Source organism: Myotis lucifugus, unplaced genomic scaffold (genome assembly GCF_000147115.1).
Source record: "Myotis lucifugus unplaced genomic scaffold, Myoluc2.0 scaffold_387, whole genome shotgun sequence".
NCBI classification, from domain to species: domain Eukaryota; kingdom Metazoa; phylum Chordata; class Mammalia; order Chiroptera; family Vespertilionidae; genus Myotis; species Myotis lucifugus.
In genome coordinates this window covers 325,523-346,568 of record NW_005871435.1, presented here as the reverse complement: position 1 = coordinate 346,568, position 21,046 = coordinate 325,523, and the positions used below count along the sequence as shown (strand labels likewise).

At 37.0% G+C, this 21,046-nt stretch overlaps 1 protein-coding gene and 1 pseudogene across 2 annotated transcripts in view; one reads left to right on the top strand and one right to left on the bottom strand.

The window, feature by feature from the left end:
* TAF15 (TATA-box binding protein associated factor 15) overlaps positions 1-19,865 on the top strand; it is a 35,554-nt gene extending 15,689 nt beyond the window's left edge. For both annotated transcript variants that reach the window (XM_006101912.3, XM_023743388.1), the window contains 10 exons: positions 694-814; positions 8,044-8,078; positions 8,676-8,708; positions 10,107-10,216; positions 12,412-12,541; positions 16,467-16,559; positions 17,470-17,551; positions 17,668-17,756; positions 17,875-18,415; positions 19,536-19,865. In XM_006101912.3, coding sequence (XP_006101974.1) covers positions 694-814; positions 8,044-8,078; positions 8,676-8,708; positions 10,107-10,216; positions 12,412-12,541; positions 16,467-16,559; positions 17,470-17,551; positions 17,668-17,756; positions 17,875-18,415; positions 19,536-19,575 — 1,274 coding nt within the window. In that variant the 3' untranslated portion in view covers positions 19,576-19,865. The remainder of the gene's footprint in view (positions 1-693; positions 815-8,043; positions 8,079-8,675; positions 8,709-10,106; positions 10,217-12,411; positions 12,542-16,466; positions 16,560-17,469; positions 17,552-17,667; positions 17,757-17,874; positions 18,416-19,535) is intronic.
* Positions 14,838-15,475, bottom strand: LOC106699395 (annotated as a pseudogene).
* Positions 19,866-21,046: the final 1,181 nt, after the last annotated feature.

Genomic DNA, 21,046 nt, shown 5'->3' with positions numbered 1-21,046 from the left:
CAGTTTTAATTTATACGTGGAGAGTTAAACTTTTAAAATATTTTTAAAATTGATTTTTAGAGAGAGAGGAAGGGATAGGGAGAGAGAGATAGAAACATCCATTGGCTGCCTTCGCATGCTATGTACACACAGGATCCAGCCCGCAACCTGGACATGTGCCCTGACTGGGAATCGAACCAGCAGCCTCTTGGTGCATGGGTTGACGCTCAATCACTGAGCCACACTGGCTGGGCACACTGTGTATCTTTTTCAGTGAACATATGCATTTAATATCTTTTTCAGTGAATGTGTGCACTGAATATCCCTCATTTGAAAATCCAGTTATTTCTTGTCCATGCTTAATTTGCATTTAAGTATTTTTGAGGTGAAGAAAGTAATAACTTTTCAGATTTGGGTTATGCTTTTTATCTAATTTATTAGGGTTTTGTACCTAATGTTGTACTTTAACTCAAATTATTCTACATCACCATCACCATTTTGCTGTCTGACTTTAACTGTTTGACACAAATATAATTCCTGAACACATTTAATTCCAAGTGGTTTTATGATGACTTGCATTTGAGTTCTGTGCACATATGCCATTTTCCAAAGGACATATAGTGTGGCCTAAAGAGCCATTTAAGATTGTTGTGGGAAGTCTGTGTCAGAAATCAGAATAGTTATTGATTTATGTACATATTTTCTTTTTTATAGATGACCGTCGTGATGTGAGTAGGTATGGAGAAGATAATAGAGGATATGGCGGGTCACAGGGAGGAGGTAGAGGGCGTGGGGGATATGACAAGGATGGAAGAGGTCCTATGACAGGATCAAGGTAAGTTTTCAGGTATAAATGTCTACCTTTCTTTTCTCTTTCTTTTTTAATTTTAATTTTGGTTGTTACTTAGCTGGTTTAATTCCAACATCTAATGTAATTAAGAGGCTTTAAGGAGGTTATGTTGTAGAGAAGAGGGCAAAAATTCAAAATTTATTTTCAGTCTTAAGATGTTGCATAAATTACCTTAGGTTTATGTTAGCAGTTAGTTTATATGGTGTATATTAAACACCAGTGGATGAAAGTCCCCTACTATGGAGACTTAACTATGTTTTTCCTGCCAGAGCTTTAGAACTTAAATGTTAAAAGATGGCTCTGAGAAATCCAAGCATTTTGTTTGTAAAAAAAAATAAAAGGTAAGTTAATTGTAGATTGGAGGGCAGAGGGGCTTTTCCTTAATCTTGAATCCCCTTGGGAAGGGAAAATATTAGGAGGCAATAGCAGATTATAAAAATGAGGTTGGTAAGGAGAGATTTAATGTAACCAAACCATTTTGTTCCTCTTCTTTAGTAAATAAATATTGAAATAATAAGTGCAAAATCATATACCATTGTGTATTTTGTCTAGATTAAAACTGTGGAAAAGGAATGACTTTGTAAATCAGCTTTTCTATCTCCATTGCCAGTATTATCAAGCTTGATATTTACTATGGCATATGTTATGAAAGCTGGTTTTAAAATTGCATTTAAGTTATCTGTAAATTTAGCACTTTGACCATAAAAAACAATAATGAAAAAGTAGTTGTCGTTTATTGTCCGCAGATGAGGTGTGTAGGTTATAAATTTGTGTGTAAAATACACAGGCTTAAAAGATAATTTATATTCCTTGGGAATTGAAATTGTCAGTGGCTTGTTAACCGACAATAATAATGTATCATTACTAGTTTACTCTTGTCCTTGTGGGACTGAGCCGGTTGTCTGCCCTGCAGTGACCTGAGAAACACAGCCAGTTATACATAGCATTGTTACTTCTTCAAGTGAGCCAGGAATTTGATCTCACTGACAAAATAAGAATCTAAACATAATTGATAAACTTTTTATAAGACTTGAACATTAAAAGCCTTTTTATTGATAGCCAAGATCAAATTACTAAGGTAAAACAAGTATATTGTATGCCTCTTCATTGTCAAAGAGAGCAGTCAGCCATCATTTGTATATAAATGAACAATGTAAAGTGACACAGGTGCCTACCTAATAGCCTCCCTCCTACAACAGAATTAAAACAATTCCAAACAAGATAACCAACAGGCATATTTTCCAATTAATATGTTTTGGATAATTGTCTGCCTTGGAATGTATATTTTATAGTACATCACAGGTTTAATTTTCTTCATAAGGAAGCTATAATTATGTCTGAATGATAGAAGAAAAGTCTTTATATAATTTCATCTTGGACTCATTTAAGAATCAGAGCTGAAAGGACCTTGAATGATTCTCCTGATAAAGGAGTGAAGATCCATACCATAACCAACCCAGAAGCCCCGTTTTAAAACACTTTATAACCTATTTGGCAACGTATTTCAGTATAAGTTTTAGTCCATATGCTGAATCAGATATTATGTTCTTGATTTTCATATCTTTTTATTTAGTCTTAGAACCTCTTTAAATGAAATCTTATGCAGGAGCCTACTATATATTTATTAGGCCAAAATGCCAATCTGGTTCATGTCAGGGTAGGAATGGGGGAGTGATCTTGCCCAATATCTGTCTACTCGAGGCAACCCTTCAGCCAATAAATAGAAACCCATATGGAATGTGATAATTATTCTCTGTATTGGGTTGGCAAACTTTTTATGTGAAAGGCCACATAATAATTTAGATTTTGCAGGCCATACGGTTTCTCTTGCAGCTATTCAACTCTGCCTTTGTAGCATCAAAGCAGCCTTAGACAGTATATAAATGAATAAATATGATTGTGTTCCAATAAAACTTCATTTATGGGAAACTGAAATTTGAAGTTCATATACTTTCATTGTGTCACAGTATCTTGCTCAAAGATGTGCTAAAAACAAAGCTTATTTGTAGGAGTATTTTGAAATCAAATAAAAATGCTCAGTTTTAGGATTTTTTTTACACGTGGTTTTACATGTAAGTACCAAAATACCTAAACATTTGTTGTTAGTCTTCATTAATGCTTGCATTTGTGTTTCTATTCATCTTACTTAAAAATATCAAAGTTGAAAATATGATCCTTTTGGGACTGCGTGAAGGATATCTTGCATTAGTTGGGTTTATATTTGAAGAACCGGGTGAGGGTGGGATGTGGTAAAGGATGGGATGCTCGTAGACTCAGGTTGTATGATTGCTTGACTGGAGGAAGAATTCAGACAAAAAAGGAAACTGTCAGTTTCCCATATATGCAAGAGAAATTGTGAAAGTTATAGAGATTATAGGAAACAGTATTTTGCTTTGAAAAAGCAGTTTGCAGCAAAAAGGATTGAATTTCTAATTGTCATCTAAAATTGATCACTGACATCTTAGTGGATTCGAAGTTTAAGGCCATAAATTCTCTGTTTTTAACTTCAGGGTTGTGATGAATGCATTACAAAAATGCCAGAACTTTATAGATAACAGTTTTTCATTAGTATGTCATCAAGTTAAAATAACCATTTCAGGCTTTAATATCTGAGACCTAAAATAAGTTGTTTTGAATTTTCAGTGTCTTCTTACAAAAGTTTGTGGCGAGCTCTTAAAAATGTGCATATGTTCTGGTGATTGTCTAGAACAATGTTGCTCAATAGAAATATAATGTGTGTCACAAATGTAAGCCACATATGTAATTTTAAATTTCCTAGTAGTCAAAAAAAGGTGAAATTAATAATAAGTTTTATTTAATGTATCCAAAATATTTAATCAGTATAAAAAATAGTGTATATTCTTTTTTTGCATACTAAGACTTTGAAATCCATTTTGTGTTTTACATTTAGACTACCTTTCAATTTAGACTATCCCACGTTTCAAATGGTCAACAGTTACATATGACTAGGGAATAATGTATTGGACAGTACAACTCTACAATATAGATTCTTGATAAATGCTGAATCTAGAAAGCTTTTTTAAAAAAATATATTTTATTGATTTTTTTACAGAGAGGAAGGGAAAGGGATAGAGAGTTAGAAACATCGATGAGAGAGAAACATCGATCAGCTGCCTCCTGCACACTCCCCACTGGGGATGTGCCCACAACCAAGGTACATGTCCTTGACGGGAATCGAACCCAGGATCCTTGAGTCCGAAGGCCAATGCTCTATCCACTGAGCCAAACGGTTAGGGCTAGAAAGCTTTTTTAAACACACATATAAGACTTGGGAGGAGATGAAACAAATATGGCTACTGTTGAGAATGCTATTTACATCTGTTGAGTCATTTATATTTGGAATTAATGTTTGAGATCTTTGTAGCTCAGATATTATATTTTGGCTTTACTAGTATGAAAACTCAAGCACAATATAGTTTGTTTTTAAATTGATCTTTTTCCAGTCTTAGCCAAATCCCTTTTTCTCTCTTGATACTGAATTTTCTGGGAATAAAGATTCCTGCATTGTTCTTTTACTCTTGGCAGTTTGGGCCCTTGAATAGATATATTTAAATATTTTTAAATTAAAGATTGGGAATAAAGATTCTGTCAGAGAACTTTTTTCTTCTTGATAAGTACCTGAAATTAAATCTGTCTTTTCTAAGCTCTACCCTAAGGTAGGCTGCTCATTGTGATTTAAACTTGGGACAGCAATTCCTGCATTTGAGTCAAGTGTATTCAGTTGGCCTGGTTGTCTTGGCTCAGTGGTTGAGCATCGACCTATGAATCCTGAGGTCATGGTTTGATTCCCGGTCAGGGCACATGCCCGGGTTGCAGGCTCATTCCCATCATCATTGATGTTTCTATCTCTCTCCCTCTCCCTTCCTCTATGAGATCAATACAAATATATATATATTTTTAAAAAAGTATTCAGTTGGTTTCCTCATGCAGGGGACATTCAGCTGTAACTTTGAGTACAAATACCTCTACTGCTTAACCTTAAAATGTTCTTTCTTTAAGAATTTTTTATGTGCACAAATTTGCTTCCTTTTCAGGGAGGAAAACAAATTTGTTGTGGCAAAGTCTTGATTCATAGCTGTTTACATATGTTCATGTCTTAGTTTGCTGGCGAGGCCTTAACTTATATAGAAAAGGGACTTGTAACTTTACTGCAGGTTTGAAAGAAAGATTCTTAACCATAAGCCGATCTTCTGTTAAATATTTAATAGTGAGTACTGCTTGACGTTTTACTGTACTTAATATAAGAAATTTCTTATGAGAGATTATAATATAACTAGCAAATATTGAATTTTCGAATAAGAGAAAAATCATTGAAACATTTGAAGTTGAAAGAAAACTTTTTTAGATTATCTAGACCAGTGTTTCTCAAACTTTAATATATATATTAATTTATTGGGGGTCTTATTAAAATGCAGATTCTGATCATTAGGTCTAGGGTGAGGCCCAAGATATGCTCTTCCGAGACTTAGGCAGGCTCAGTTTATGCTGTTGTTCTATGGATGGCCCTTTGAGTAGCAAGGATAGAGACCCTTATTTGTAAAGGAAGATTCTGAAGCCGAGGGAAAATTAGTGTTGTCCAAATTTTCAAGATTGATTAGTGATAGTTAAGACTATCCCCTGGCCGGTGTGGCTCAGTTGGTTGAGTGTCGTCCCATGCAGTAAGAGGTAGCAGGTTTGATGCCCTGTCAGGGCACATGTCCCGGTTTGATCCCAGTAGGGAGTGTGCAGGAGGCAGCTGATTGATGTTTCTCTCCCATTATTGATGTTTCTATCTCTTTCCCTCCCCCTTTTTCTCTCTAAAATCAATAAAAACATTAAAAAAAAAAAGACTGTACCCTGAATCTTAGTTTGAAGACTAGTACTTTTGCAAATGCGCTAATTGTTTCCGTATTTATGGATATTATGTTGAAATCTTCAGCTGCTATATTTTCTAAGGAAATGCTCAGTAAAGATGACTTACATTAAAATGCCACTCACTATATGAGGGAATAGGAAATTGTAAACCTATTCAAATGTCATTTGTTTTATATCCCTTTTATTTTGCAGTGGTATGTCCTTTTAAAAAGTTGTTGAAAGTTATATTGCTGGCCATAATATAAATTGTAGGAATTAGCTGATGTATGAAATTACATGTAATCTTTTGGCCACATAAACAATTTGGTACTCAGTTAAGATGACAGCAAAATAATTAAGGGTATTTCTTTCAGTATTTACTTGTGAAAATTGCCTATTTAAAAAAAATCTACTTTATCCTGGAACTTTAACTCCCTCACATAGGAATATGAACTAAAATAAACATTTTCATTGGTTCTTTTCTCTTCATTTTTTGGAATGCTAATGATCATCTTTGAAGAAACCTGAGATATTTTGGTTTCTAATAAGATTTTTAGCAGTTTAAAACTTTTTTGGCTTCCCTTTCTTAAAGTGTTAAGCAGTGGCCCTGACTGGTATGGCTCAGTTGGTTGAGTGCCTTCCCGTTCACTGAATGGTCACCAGTTTAATTCCCAGTCAGGGCACATGCCCAGGTTGTGTGTGGGCTCAGTCCCCAGTGTGTATAGGAGGCAATCGATCGCCTCCTGACTGGGAATCGAGCCGGCACCTTCAAGTGCAAGGGACTACGCTCAATCAATTGAGCCACTCTGACTAGGCAATTACAAAAAAAGTTAAGCAGTGATATACAGGTTATTTAGAAGTGTAGCGAGGGCTTAGGTACTGTTCTGAAAGAGAGGTCTTGGAGACTCAATAGGAAACTATGTATATGAAGGACCTGAGCTTCATAATTCTACATAGCCTTGACATAGCCTTATTTTCCTTTTAGGCTTCCTGAAAATCAAATAGAATAAATAGCATATTAATATGTATCTATCTAAGCTGATTGCAAGAGGTAATTTTTTTATATCAAGTTAGAATAAATTAATGATAAAGGAAGAATACCTTTCTCATAATTTAGTCAGAGTGGTTTTTCTCTGGATGGCATAGAAAAGCCATCTAGAGGGCATGGTTATCCCCAGAGAGGCTTTTTTAGCAGTGAAGAGACATTAGTATATTGGATTAGTTTCTTGAGTTACAGTGGAAGATTAGTAGTAGTAGTAGAAGTTAGGTATCACCATCTGAAAACTTTGTTGTAATTTCCATTTCAGCACTTGAATCTTAGAGGATTACTTAATTTAGTCAAGAGAAACAAGCTTTCAGTGTATGGGTGTTTAGGGTTTCTTGATAAAATAGATCTTAGATTCTTACATAAAGCTGTGCACACAAGGACCATTGACTTATCTGACAGTGGAAATTTGCCATATAAGTCCTTTTCTTGTGGGAAGTTGCAGTATTAGAGTGTATTGCATTCTGTCTGATACAGTCTACCAAATAGTGTACAGAACATTTAACATGAACCTCAGTAGCTCTGATGTGAAGAGATGCTAGAACATTATAGTGGGTATGGAGTAAGTGGGCAATTTTAAGTTAAGCCTTTTTTAGTGCTCATTTTATCACCTTTTAGAATGATTTGCAATGTTAAGACTGCTTTCATTCAGGCTTACTTTCATGTATATTTGTACCTCACATTTCTTAAATCATTTTTTATTTTTCAATTAACTTGATATACAGTATTAATTTCAGGTGTATAACTCAGTGATTAGACATTATATAACTTACTAAACGCTTATTCTGATAAATCTCATATTCATCTTACACCATCCATAGTTTTCAGAATATTACTACCTTCCCCTTTTTCTTCATCTCATAAAACCTACTATTTTGCATCACAATAAAATATACTATACTAAAGTTTTTATCTCCTATTTTGTCAAAATCTTAACCTTGCTTTATGTTGTTCTTCTATTTTGTATCTCCTTGGAAAGATTGTTTCTCTGGCATTCTTCATGCTGTGCCTCCAGCTTTAAGTTATGATTTGAATAGTATCCCTTTGGCTTGGGGTTGGGAAGACTTTAAATCAGTATTTTATAGATATGTTCTGTAATACACTTGAAAAGACACGCTTGTGGAAATAGATCATTGGGAAAACACTTAGGTAAAAACAACATTTTGAAGTTTATGAAGTGGAATTTACTGGAAAGTTAGAGGTGCTACTGTTTTCCTAGGTGCTCTACTTGTGACAGTTAAGTGTAGATTGAGCCCAGGGCTCAGCACATTAGAGACTTAAGGAAGAAATCATTTCTTCAATTTTTCCTCTGCAGTGGTGGTGACCGCGGTGGCTTCAAAAATTTTGGTGGTAAGTGCTGAGTATCCCAAAATGTTTCAGTGGAAATGCTATATAAATCTAAAAGCCACCAATATCTCACAGATGCAGTCTAAGCCCTTTCTTACTCGGTTGAGGCTGGTGTGTGTTGTGTGCTTTAAAAAAATAGATTCTCTATATATACATGTATATATATCAAAGAAAACATTAAAAAGCCAAAGTTGATCTCAGTCCAATGGATTTCTACACAGTGAATTTGCATGAAAGAGTCTGTGGTGACCAATGAATAAGACCTTCACTGGATTTTGAACTTACATTTTTTAAATAAAGGTAGCTGACATGGTGTTTTTAAATTACTAGGGTTTTCTAATCAGCCTTCACAACCAGAGCTTAATAAAAGTGATATTAGCATAATGCAAAAGTTGCAGGTATTGTTTGGGACATATTGACATTCATCTTGATTGCTTAAACTTTTAATAAAACTTATATATTTACTTTGTAAATCTGTGATGGTTGACTTGTTTCAAGGATTTTGGAAGTATTTACTTTTCTTATTATTTCTGTTTTATAATAGTTTCTAATGAGTTGTCTTAAATAGCTTTTCTTTTCTTTTTCTCTTCTTTTTCTTAGGTCACAGGGATTATGGACCCAGGCCAGATGCTGGTAAGGTTTATGGGAGTTTATAACTTTGCCTTTAAAAGAATGTTAATTTTCCACTTTATTCAAGGGAAAGGTGTGTTTGGAGGACTTAGTGCAGGAGAAAGATTTAATTTGATAGTGCTGCCAGAACTGGGGAGCTTTACTTCTAAAGACATACCAGAAAGAAAAATTTAGGGAGATTGATTGGAAAGTTTGCTGCAAAAAATTGTGTTTATGCTTTCCCATGTTTTGCTTTTTCTTTTGTGAAAAAATATTTGATTTTGTACTGCTAAATGTTCCCCCATTCTTTTTTTAATCACTACAAATCAGATTTGAGAGAATTGGTATCATTAGAAGTAGAAAAGCTTTGCTTATGAAACTATAACATTGGATTGGTAGTCTCCTTAGTGGGCCTAAGAAACCTGAATTCATACATGAGAGAATTATCTTACTCTGGGCATGAGTCACTAATTTCATGTGGCTTTTTATTTTTAAATGAAATTCAAGGCTACATGGAGCCTTTTGAAAGTTATGATTTAAATTATATTTATTGATTGATTTTTAGAGAGAGAGAGAGAAACATTGATTTGTTGTTCCACTTATTTATGCATTCATTTGTTGTTTCTGTATGTGCCCCGACCAGGGATTAAACCTATACCCTGGCATATTGGGATGATGCTCTAACCAACTGAGCTACCTGGCCAGGGCTGAAAGTTATGATTTAGAGATTTAAAATCTTTGAGACAAAAATTTTTAATATATATTGAAATCAGAACTTTTGTTTTTATTAAGATGCCAAAGTATTCTATATGGATTGCAATTTCTGAATTATCCCTTGATGGACTGAATTTTTTACATCTTTCTTACTTTGTTGTACTAATCCAAAAGTGTGCGTGTAAGGTAAGGTGTGTGTCCAGGTGCCCCTACCCTCTGGTATATACAAAGCTTTTTGCAGTGGATGGGGAAACCACCAATTCTGCCTAGCTTGCTTAGAAGTCCAAAGTGCTAGATTTGGGGACTTTTCTACTAGAGATCCTTAAAAGTATTGATTAGCCGTAACGAAGTAAAGCTCTTCAAAGAAAGGAGTGCAAATTTATAAATTTTCTTCATCTCTTCATGAGCTTTAGTCCTGTATCCAAACCTAAAGAGTCAGATTTGTAAGATCTCTCTTAATTGGTGTTATGTATTTTACATAGTGTGGACTTGATCCACTTTACCTTAAGTTTAGTTGTAAGATTTGGCCAAATAATGATTGTGACCACTTTGCATGTTTTACATAAGATTTTTCTTACATTGATCCTTTTTCCTTTTGGTCATAGACACAGTTGAATATTGGACAATAAATTATTGTTCTTGACTACTAAGCAGGACGTAGTAAAACCAAGGACTATGTAAAATTAACCATAATTTTTTTTCTCTTAGATTCAGAATCTGATAATTCAGATAACAACACAATCTTTGTGCAAGGACTTGGGGAGGGTGTGTCTACAGATCAAGTGGGGGAGTTCTTTAAACAGATAGGAATTATCAAGGTGAGTGAGAAATATGGCTTATGTTAAAAATCTCACAGTCATTAACATATTCTGGTTAAGATACATAGATTACATAATAAGCCTATACTCTGGTAAGGCTTGGCTCTTTTTTTTTAATAAAATTTTTATTTATTGATTTTAGAGAGAGAGGAAGAGAGATAGAGGGAGAGAAACATCGCTTTGTTGTTCCATTTATTTATGATAATACTGGTTGATTCTTGTATGTGCTCCAACTAGCGATTGAACCTGAAACCTTGGTGTATCGGACGACGCTCTACCAGCCGTGGGCAAACTATGGCCCGCGGGCCGGATTCGGCCCGTTTGAAATGAATAAAACTAAAAAAAAAAAAAAAAAGACCGTACCCTTTTATGTAATGATGTTTACTTTGAATTTATATTAGTTCACACAAACACTCCATCCATGCTTTTGTTCCGGCCCTCCGGTCCAGTTTAAGAACCCATTGTGGCCCTCGAGTCAAAAAGTTTGCCCACCCCTGCAACCAATTGAGCTACCCACTCAGGGCCAGGGCCAGGGCTAGGGCTAGCCTTTTCTCTTAAAATTCATTGCTGTACGTGCTCACCGTTGTATGTAGGCATTTGCTAAATACATGAAGATTTTATTTCTTGCTTGTGTTTACTTTTTCACAGCCTTTCACAGCTTTAGCTTTTAATAATAGGGCTCTAAAAATAGTATCTGGCCGTAACCGGTTTGGCTCAGTGGATAGAGCGTCGGCCTGCGGACTGAAAGGTCCCAGGTTCGATTCCGGTCAAGGGCATGTACATTGGTTGCGGGCACATCCCCAGTGGGGGGTGTGCAGGAGGCGGCTGATCGATGTTTCTCTCTCATCGATGTTTCTAACTATCTCTCTCCCTTCCTCTCTGTAAATCAGTAAAATATATATTAAAAAAAAAAAAGTCTCTGGCCCAGAAGGTGTGCCTGAGTGGTGAGCATCGACCCACCCATCAAGAGATCACTGGTGTGATTCCCTGTCAGAGCACATGCCCAGGTTGTGGGCTTGATCCCAATAGGGGGCATTCAGGAGGCAGCAGATTGATGATGTTCCTCTCTCATCATTGTTTCTATCTCTCTATTCTTCTCCCTCCCTTTCTCTCTAAAATCAATAAAAGCATATTTTAAAAAAGTAAAATAAAAAAATAAAATAGAAAGTCTGACTAGCACCAAAAATTGTGAGAACCAAATGAGATTGTGAGAACATTTTATAGATTCTGAAATACAAATAAATGCAAACTCAAGTTGTTATAAAACATTTTTACTTTGATATTTTATGTCTGTGATATATAGTAGCCCAATATATAATGCTTTATTTTATAACTTTATTGTTTATTGTTTACTTCAGTTGTATGCTATTTGTTTCATGCAAATATTTTCATCTCTTAGCTAGAAAGCATCTGTTAGAGCAGTGTTAGTAAATTGTAGCATTTGCTTGAAATCAGTTGGTAATTTAGTTGTCTAGTTTTGCTGTCTGTGGGATATCTTATTATTTTTCCCTCTTTGGAAGTTAAAACTTCTGAAGGAATTAATTACACATGAAATATGTAAGAAATTCACAATTCTGGTTAAGTGAAAATTCTCCTTTGTCTTCCACTCCCATCCTAGCTAAATCTGGTTGAAATTCATATAATTTCAACATGCTGTTTGGATAAATGTTTCCTAGTGTTGAAGTCAAAACCGGCCAGGGCTTTCTGTTTACTTTTATAGCTAATTTTATTTATTAAGAATACAGGCCAGATATTTTATATATCCTTAGAAATGAGATGAGCTTTCTCCTTGTTTTTGTCTAGATTCTATATTCTAGAAATATATCCATTAGTGGTAATGTATTGATTTGCTTAGTGAACATTATTCCTGGTCTTTCTAATTTGTTTTACAAGGTATACATTTACATGAAGCAATAATTACTTTTTTAGGGGTGGGGGTGTTAAAGAAATTGTACATAGATAAAACAATACTATGTATTATTTTTAGTTTGGTTTTCACTTAATGTGTGTTAGAGTATTATCTTTTTTACAACTAGAGATAACTTCATTTTTATAAAAGATACATAGTATTTTGTGAGCTTTAGTCTTTATCTGAATCTAAAGAGTGAGGTGTATGAATTCCTTAAAAATAATAAGTTATATGGTTCCTGATCACTTTTTCTTAAAATACTAACACCAACTTGTTTGTTCCTTAGACCAATAAGAAGACTGGAAAACCAATGATAAATCTGTATACAGACAAGGACACAGGGAAGCCAAAAGGGGAGGCGACAGTGTCATTTGATGACCCTCCTTCAGCTAAGGCAGCCATTGACTGGTTTGATGGTATACCTCATTCATATAATTTCAACATGCTGTTTGGATAAATGTTTCCTAGTGTTGAAGTCAAAATATGTTCTGGTAGACAGTGGTTACTTTCCTGTTTACTTTTTTTTTAATATATATATATTTTTCTAAAAATATATTTTAATTGATTTTTTACAGAGAGAAAGGGAGAGGGGGATAGAGAATTAGAACCATCAATGAGAAACATCCATCAGCTGCCTCCTGCACACCCCCTACTGGGGATGTGCCCGCAACCAAGGTACATGCCCTTGACCAGAATCGAACCTGGGACCCTTCAGTCCACAGGCCGATGCTCTATCCACTGAGCCAAACCGGTCAGGGCTTTTAATATATTTTTACTGATTTCAGAGAGGAAGGGAGAGGGAGAGAGAGATAGACACATCCATGATGAGTGAATCATTGATCGGCTGCCTCCTGCACGCTCCCTACTGGGAATCAAGCCTGCAACCTGGGCATATGCCATTGACCAGAATCGAACCTGGGACGCTTCAATCGACAGACCGATGATCTATCCACTGAGCCAAACCGGCCAGGGCTTTCTGTTTACTTTTATAGCTAATTTTATTTATTAAGAATACAGGCCAGATATTTTATATATCCTTAGAAATGAGATGAGCTTTCTCCTTGTTTTTGTCTAGATTCTATATTCTAGAAATATATCCATGATATATTTCCTTATATCATGCCTTAAGCTTTGAGGCCACCCTGTTATAGCTGTAGAGGGTTGTCCTGGTTGACCTTATATTCTTTTAAAATTTAGATTCATTTTCTTTCAAATACAAGGTTAATTAATGCATACTTAGAAGGAATAATAAGACTTTTCCCACTGAAAATAAACTGTGGAAAATAGAAGAAAGCAACCACAGTTCTGATAACTGCTAATAGTATTTCTTACTAACTTTCCAGTTTTTTAAAATGTATTTTAAAAATAGTTTATCATTATATTACACATGTAATTTTGCGGTGGAGGGGGCATGTAAAGTTTTGTAATTGGAAAACAAATATACAAATTGGAATGGATTAGAGGCAAATTGTGCCATAAACAGATTTTAATCTAATCTTCACTATCTGTGTCTGTGGCTAAACAAAGTTTACAAAGCAAGTAACAATGAAAGAAAATGTTTCTGGCCCTAACCGGTTTGGCTCAGTGGATAGAGCGTCGGCCTGCGGACTGAAAGGTCCCAGGTTTGATTCTGGTCAAGGGCATGTACCTTGGTTGCGGGCACATCTCCAGTGGGGGGTGTGCAGGAGGCGGCTGATTGATGCTTCTCTTTCATCGATGTTTCTAACTCTCTATTCCTTTCCTTTCCTCTCTATAAAAAAATCAATAAAATATATTAAAAAAAAGAAAATGTTTCTGGTACAGGATTAGCAGTGCAAAAAAATAGTGTCTGAGTACCTGGATAATACACCTGTTTTTCAATTGTGCAACTTGTAGGTACATATTGTTGACTGTCCATAGTCCACATAGAGTTGTAACTCCATGCTTCAACAACGTGCTGACAGTTCCTAAAGAAAACTACTTTAAAAAAGGCATAACGCCCTGACCGGTTTGGCTCAGTGGATAGAGCATCGGCCTGCGGACTCAAGGGTCCCGGGTTCGATTCCTGTCAAGGGCATGTACCTTAGTTGCGGGCACATACCCAGTGGGGAGTGTGCAGGAGGCAGCTGATCGATGTTTCTCTCTCATCGATGTTTCTAACTATCCCTGTCCCTTCTTCTCTGTAAAAAATCAATAAAATATATATATTTTTAAAAAGGGCATAACACCCTAGTTGGTTTGGCTCAGTGGATAGAGTGTTGGCCTGGGGACTGTAGGGTCCTGGGTTCGATTCCAGTCAAGGGCACGTGCCCGGGTTGCAGGCTCGGTCCTCCCTCCTCCCCCAATAGGGGGTTTGCAGGAGGCAGCCAATCAATGATTCTCTCTCATCATTGATGTTTCTATGTCCCTCTCCCTTTCCCTTCCTCTCTGAAATCAATTAAAATACATTAAAAAAAAGGCATAACCCAGATCCCCTCATTTGATCAACTCCATTTAAGTTTAGATGTGCAGAAGGACTTAGATATATCCAGAGTAAGCCCTTAATCAGTTTTCTAAACTAAGGTTTCAGGACAATGATAGTAAAATAAGGGAAGAAAACATGGAGGAATGAAGTCCTAATTACTATACATGCATATTTTTTTGACAGTAGGGGAAACCTTTTACAGATAAGTTACAAGAAAAGGCAAATAAATAGTTTTGTACAAGAAATTCAACACGTTCTGTATAATGCCTTCACTTTGCTGTCATCATTTGTACAAACTTCATAGTTTACTTGACCATCACTATCAATCGCTGCTCCCCTGATCAATTCATCAACTTTAACTGCTAACTTCTCTCCAGGGTTTGTCATCACATGACAAAGCTCTGCTGCACTAATACAGCCATTGTCATCTTTATCAAACACATGGAATTCTTCTCTAATCTTCACTGTCTGTGTCTTTCATTTTTCTTGCCATCATTGTCAGAAATTCTGGGAAGTCAGTTGTGCAGTTACCATCCACTTCATTAATCATGTCCTGTAACTCTGCTTTTGTGAGATTCGGCCCAAGAGGCCTCATTACAGTTCCCAATTTCTTTATTATAGTTCCATCACATTGTGTCAAATAGCGAAAAAGCTTCTTTGAATTCTGCAATCTGCTCCTTAGTCAGTTGGTCAGCCATGCTGCAAGCTCTCTGATCTCCAAGATGCCACCACACAACCACTCAGTGCGCCTGCTCTACTCGGACTTCATGTTTTTTTCACTTAACATTTTAACATAGTCATTTCCTCATGTTGTTATAGATTCACCTGTGTTTTTCAAAACATAATTTTACTTCTTTCAAGATGAGATTGTGATACCCTATGTCTTCTTACCTCCATATTCTTTATGTTTCTGTACTAATTCATCAGGCCCCCAACACCTTGCTCTTGAAGGCTGGGTCCATTTTACCTCACTTCTGCTTTTTTATAGTTTCTGTGAATCATAAAGCAATTTCTTTTGCTCAAGGTATGTTTAAAAATTATTGTGCCATTTCCCAAGGGTCTGTGAGCCTCTTAAATTGTACCTCTATAGTTCATCTCTTACCAGGTCTTTTTACAGCTTTAAAAATACTGATCCTTGAATTGCTTCCTATGTCAAAGTGCATGTCATGCCATCTGACATTGTGGAAAATTGAATAGGGCTTTGTTCAGGGAGCCAAGGCTCTTGGATTTAAAGCTATTTTATGAATCCTTGGGCATCTTTTCTTTACATGTCAGTTCTCTTATTTAGTATAAAGTAAAAATATTAATCTCTGTCTTTACGGCCTAGGGCAGCAGAATTTGTGTATAGTGCATGTATGTAAGTAATCACATATGCACACATTATTTTTAAAGATATTACTTGCATATGGTAAAAAAAAGTCACAGTACCAAGAGTATATAGTAAAAAATGAGTTTCCTTTCTACCTTTGACTACCCCTTCCCCCATCAGTGGTCTCTTGTCCCCTATTGAAACTGAAGTAAAATAGGCAGTGTATGTACAAGCATATGTGTACATATATAAGTACATGTGCACACTTACGCATGTGTGGGTATGCACACACACATTCCCTTTAAAAAACAAATAGCAAACTACACAATGCTCATGTAAAAATAGATTTTTATTTTATTTTTTTGCTTAGTAATAAATGACTCTCCCAGTGACAGATCTGCTCTATTCAATAGATATGTCACGTCTTAGCACTGTTACCTTGATTGTTTGGGAATACTAGTGTATTTGAATTTCTGTGCGGTCATGTCACTTATTCCTCTGAAATTGAACTTACCCAAGATAGTTTATAGTTGTTGAGAAATGCAGATGTAGAATAGCATTTTTTCAAAACCATTTTCTTTCTTCTTAGGGAAAGAATTTCATGGCAACATCATTAAAGTGTCCTTTGCTACCAGAAGACCTGAATTTATGAGGGGAGGTGGAAGTGGAGGTGGGCGGCGAGGTAAGATACTTGTTGCTTACTGGCCTGGATATTGTACAAAGGATTTGAATTTGAGTGTATGTTCTGTCCCTATTGTGAGAACTTGCTACACCTCTTTCTCTCCCTTGGTCTTTTTCCTTCTGTTTTAAGGTGAGAGTGGATACTAAATAGGAGATTAGGTAAATAAGACGTCATATAGTACCTAAGAGAATAGTGGGAGAAGATTGTAAATATCCCTTTGTAAAGTTGTATAGCAGTTTGTTATTCACCCTGAAATCAGAAGGCAATCATTTAAATGACACTAATTAGGTACTTAATTTGACCAGTTTGTAAGTCCCTGATACAGTTACTGCCAGCTTGTTATTTCTGCTGGGTCTAATTCCTTAAATTTGGAATATGTCTTTTCACTTAACCTTTCTCACTGAGATTCTCAAACTAAGGAGGGTATTATAGAAAAGTTTTTAAGTGCATTATTGACACTATAAAGCAGTGATGGCGAACCTTTTGAGCTCGGTGTGTCAGCATTTTGAAAAACCCTAACTTAACTCTGGTGCCGTGTCACATATAGAAATTTTTTTATATTTGCAACCATAGTAAAACAAAGACTTATATTTTTGATATTTATTTTATATATTTAAATGCCATTTAACAAAAAAAAATCAACCAAAAAAATGAGTTCGCGTGTCACTTCTGACACACGTGTCATAGGTTCACCCTCACTGCTATAAAGTGTGCCTGGGGTCTTTCTCACGTTTCCTGCACTTACTACATAAAGCCCCAATTTAAAGAATCATGGAGGCCTCCCACAAAGGTGTGGGGGCTGTCCAGTTCATGGTAGGCACTTGCTATTAGTTCTTCCATCTGGTGCTTTTTCTCTGTTTAGTTAAGGTCTGCTGCTGATTTTTCTCTTTTCCTCCCCTATATTCCTCAGGCCGTGGAGGATATAGAGGCCGTGGAGGCTTTCAGGGGAGAGGTGGAGACCCCAAAAGTGGGGACTGGGTTTGCCCTAATCCGTAAGTATTCTATTTACTTTGGTAGGAGTAGAAGTTGGGATTGAGGTTGGAAGCTGCAAGTGGGGGTTCTGAATCCATTGGAAGCTATTGAGCCTTTTATTTTCCTTCCGCCTCAGGTCATGTGGAAATATGAACTTTGCTCGAAGGAACTCCTGCAATCAGTGCAATGAGCCCAGACCAGAGGACTCTCGTCCCTCAGGAGGAGGTAGGTTAGCTCTTTGGTCAGCCTTATTAGCATCTACATGGTGTTTGTCTTCTGACTAGCACTAAGGAAGCTTTACATTATTTTGCTGACCTCACTGGTTTTTATTTCTACCTTACAGATTTCCGGGGAAGAGGCTACGGTGGAGAGAGGGGCTATAGAGGTCGTGGGGGCAGAGGTGGAGACCGTGGTGGCTATGGTGGAGACAGAAGTGGGGGTGGCTATGGTGGAGACAGAAGTGGGGGTGGCTATGGAGGAGACAGAAGTGGGGGTGGCTATGGAGGAGATAGAAGTGGGGGTAGTTATGGTGGGGACAGAGGAGGTGGCTATGATCGAGGCGGCTATGGAGGAGACCGAGGCGGCTATGGAGGAGACCGAGGCGGCTACGGAGGAGATCGAGGCGGCTACGGTGGGGACCGAGGCGGCTACGGTGGGGACCGAGGCGGCTACGGTGGGGACCGTGGAGGCTACGGTGGGGACCGAGGAGGCTACGGTGGGGACCGAGGAGGCTATGGTGGAGACCGAAGTGGGGGGGGCTACGGAGGAGACCGTGGTTGTGGCGGTGGCTATGGTGGAGACCGAAGTGGAGGCTATGGAGGAGATCGGAGTGGTGGCAGCTATGGAGGAGACCGAGGTGGCTATGGAGGCAAAATGGGAGGAAGGTGAGTATTAGAACATAGTTTTTATCTCACTGCTCCTAGATTTTAAGGTTTTTTATTGTTCAGTGTTTTGGAACTTGAATTTCATTGTTTTGGAAGTTCTTACTCATAATTCCTTATATTTGTATGTGTATGTGTGTATTATTCATTCCCATAGCTAAAAGTAATTGAGATTGAGTGGTATTTTGAAACTGTGTAAATCAGGAATTCTTAATCTCAGTGGTGGGGGTGTGCTTTTTCAAATCATGTGTGCTATATATACCCTGCAGTTGTTTTTCTGGCATTTCTGGTAATACCTTTTCCAGATGAAAATCACTGATGGCACTGCTGGGTGTGTGTTGCATACTGCACAATGAATGGTGTAGAGGCAGAAAAAATGGAATGACCAGTGATATTAAATGACTTCAGTTATTATAAGCATTTGTATGCCAGAGGGAGTATAGGTAGTGAGATTTAGTATAGCATGTGGTTAAGAGCACAAATTTTAGAGACAGACTGCTTGGGTTCAAGTCTTGTCTCCACCACTTTCTAGCTATGTGACCTTAGGCAAGTTACTTAACCCTGTGGAGCATTAGTACTCTGATGTGTACAGTGGGGCTAATAATACTTCCTTCATGGATTTAGATTAACTGTTGTAACAGTTGCTGGCCCATAGTAAGTACTGTGTAATTGTTTGCTGTTAGTAATTATCATCTATTGAATACTTCTCACTGTGTGGCAAATCCTATAAAAGTGTCTGTATATACAGGGTGGGCAAAGGTAGATTTACAGTTGTGAAACAGTTTATTCTTTTTTAAAACAGATATGTTTTTTAAAATTTGTTTGTTTTAATCCTTACCAGAGGATATGTTTCCACTGGCCTCCTGAAAATACCACAGTGGTTTGGAGTCCTTATTCTAGGTGGAAAATTTTAGTAAGTTGGTGATAGTAAAGGTGCTTTTAGGATCTTAAAGCTGATAAGATATTTATTAAACACCCTCTAGGAGTAGAGAAATCAGGCATGGTGTTATCCTTGCAGAAATTGTCAAGCTGATACCAGTCACCAGCACCCTGAAGAGGTATTTGATGTGCCCCTTTGGTAGAAAATTAGAATTTAATCTGGTTCTTTATTTTTCATTCCTAGAAACGACTACAGAAATGATCAGCGCAACCGACCATACTGATGACTGTTTTGAATGTTCCTTTGTCTCTGACATGATCCATAGTGAAATTGCCAGAGTTTTGCCTGCTGCTTTCCTGGTGGCCTCTTCTTGGGTAGTGAAATTAAGTGACATTTAGAATATTATTTGGGTGGTAGGGCTGGGACAGTTTTTCTTTAGTAATGTCTGTTGGAATTTTCCCCTTTAGTTTCCAACTTTCCCCTTCCCAACCCTTGAAGCTAAGTGCGTTGTAAAATATTGCCAAAATGGAAAGTGTTTTATAATACTGCAATAAAGGCTTCTTGTTTTGTGGATTTTTGTATATTAGTGCATTGTTCTGTCACACTCAGGATTCAGTTACAGCAGACTCTAACCCTGAAGAATGAGGAAATGGAGCCTACTTTATTAAATTAAAATGTTACTTTCAACAGTATTGATTGAGCTTCTACTCTGTTTAGAATAGCAGTTTCTAAAGAATGGCTGCACATCAGAATCACCTGAAGGAGTTGTCAAAATTAGATTTCCTAAGCCTCATCTCAAGTGTGTTGGATCAGAACTTGGTGGCGGTATGGGGAAGGAGTTAAGGAACCTTTGTGTTAAGCTCACCAGGTGATTTTGAGAGTTCCAGTTTATAATTTAGAACCATTTATTTAGGGCAGTGTTCTAGATGCTGGGAGTAGGGAGGTCTAAGGGCTAGGTAAGAAGAGTGAGGATTCAATAAGTTAGGGTTAAGATACCAGTGTACATGGTATGTTATTTGGTATTCATTAAAAACTATTTCTTCTACCCTTACCAAGAGCCTGGGACAGACACTATACCAGATGCTGGCTATGTTGCTCAACAAGCAAACACAATATACAGATAAGTGCTCCAATAACAATAAATGCAAGGTGCTTTTGAGGGCTGATTTGAAGGACACTTAACTCATGGCATCAGGAAGGTTTGGTGAGTCTTGAGGGAAGAGTAGGAATTGGCCAAGTAATGAGGCTGGGTTGAGGAAATGGTGTTCCCAGCAGAAAATTAATGACATCAACAAATAAATCAGAGGAATAGAGAGATTGAGGAATAGACACTGGCTTGAGAAGGGTAAGTAGTGCATTGTGAGGGAGGAGTTAAAGATAGGCTTGCAAAAGATAAGACAGGAGAGGTAAACAAGTTTTACCATAAGGTCCTTGCATTTCAGTTTTCCCTCTGCCTCCAAATAGGGAGTCAAAAATTTTAACCAGGGGAGTGTCCTGACCTGAGTGGTATCTACTGAAAGACGATAATGGCTGAAAGTGAAGAAGCTGAATAGGAGACAATGGTAAGCCAGTGAGAAATACTGGTCTGAGCTCAGATATTGACTGGATGAGGAGGACATAACTAAATAGATTTGAGAAATGAGGGAAATTTGACAGGATTTGGCTAGATGTCAGAAATAGTTGGGAGGGAAGAGTTAGGTTACTGGCCTTGGCAATGTGATAGGTATTTATTGAAATAGGAAACACTGAATAAG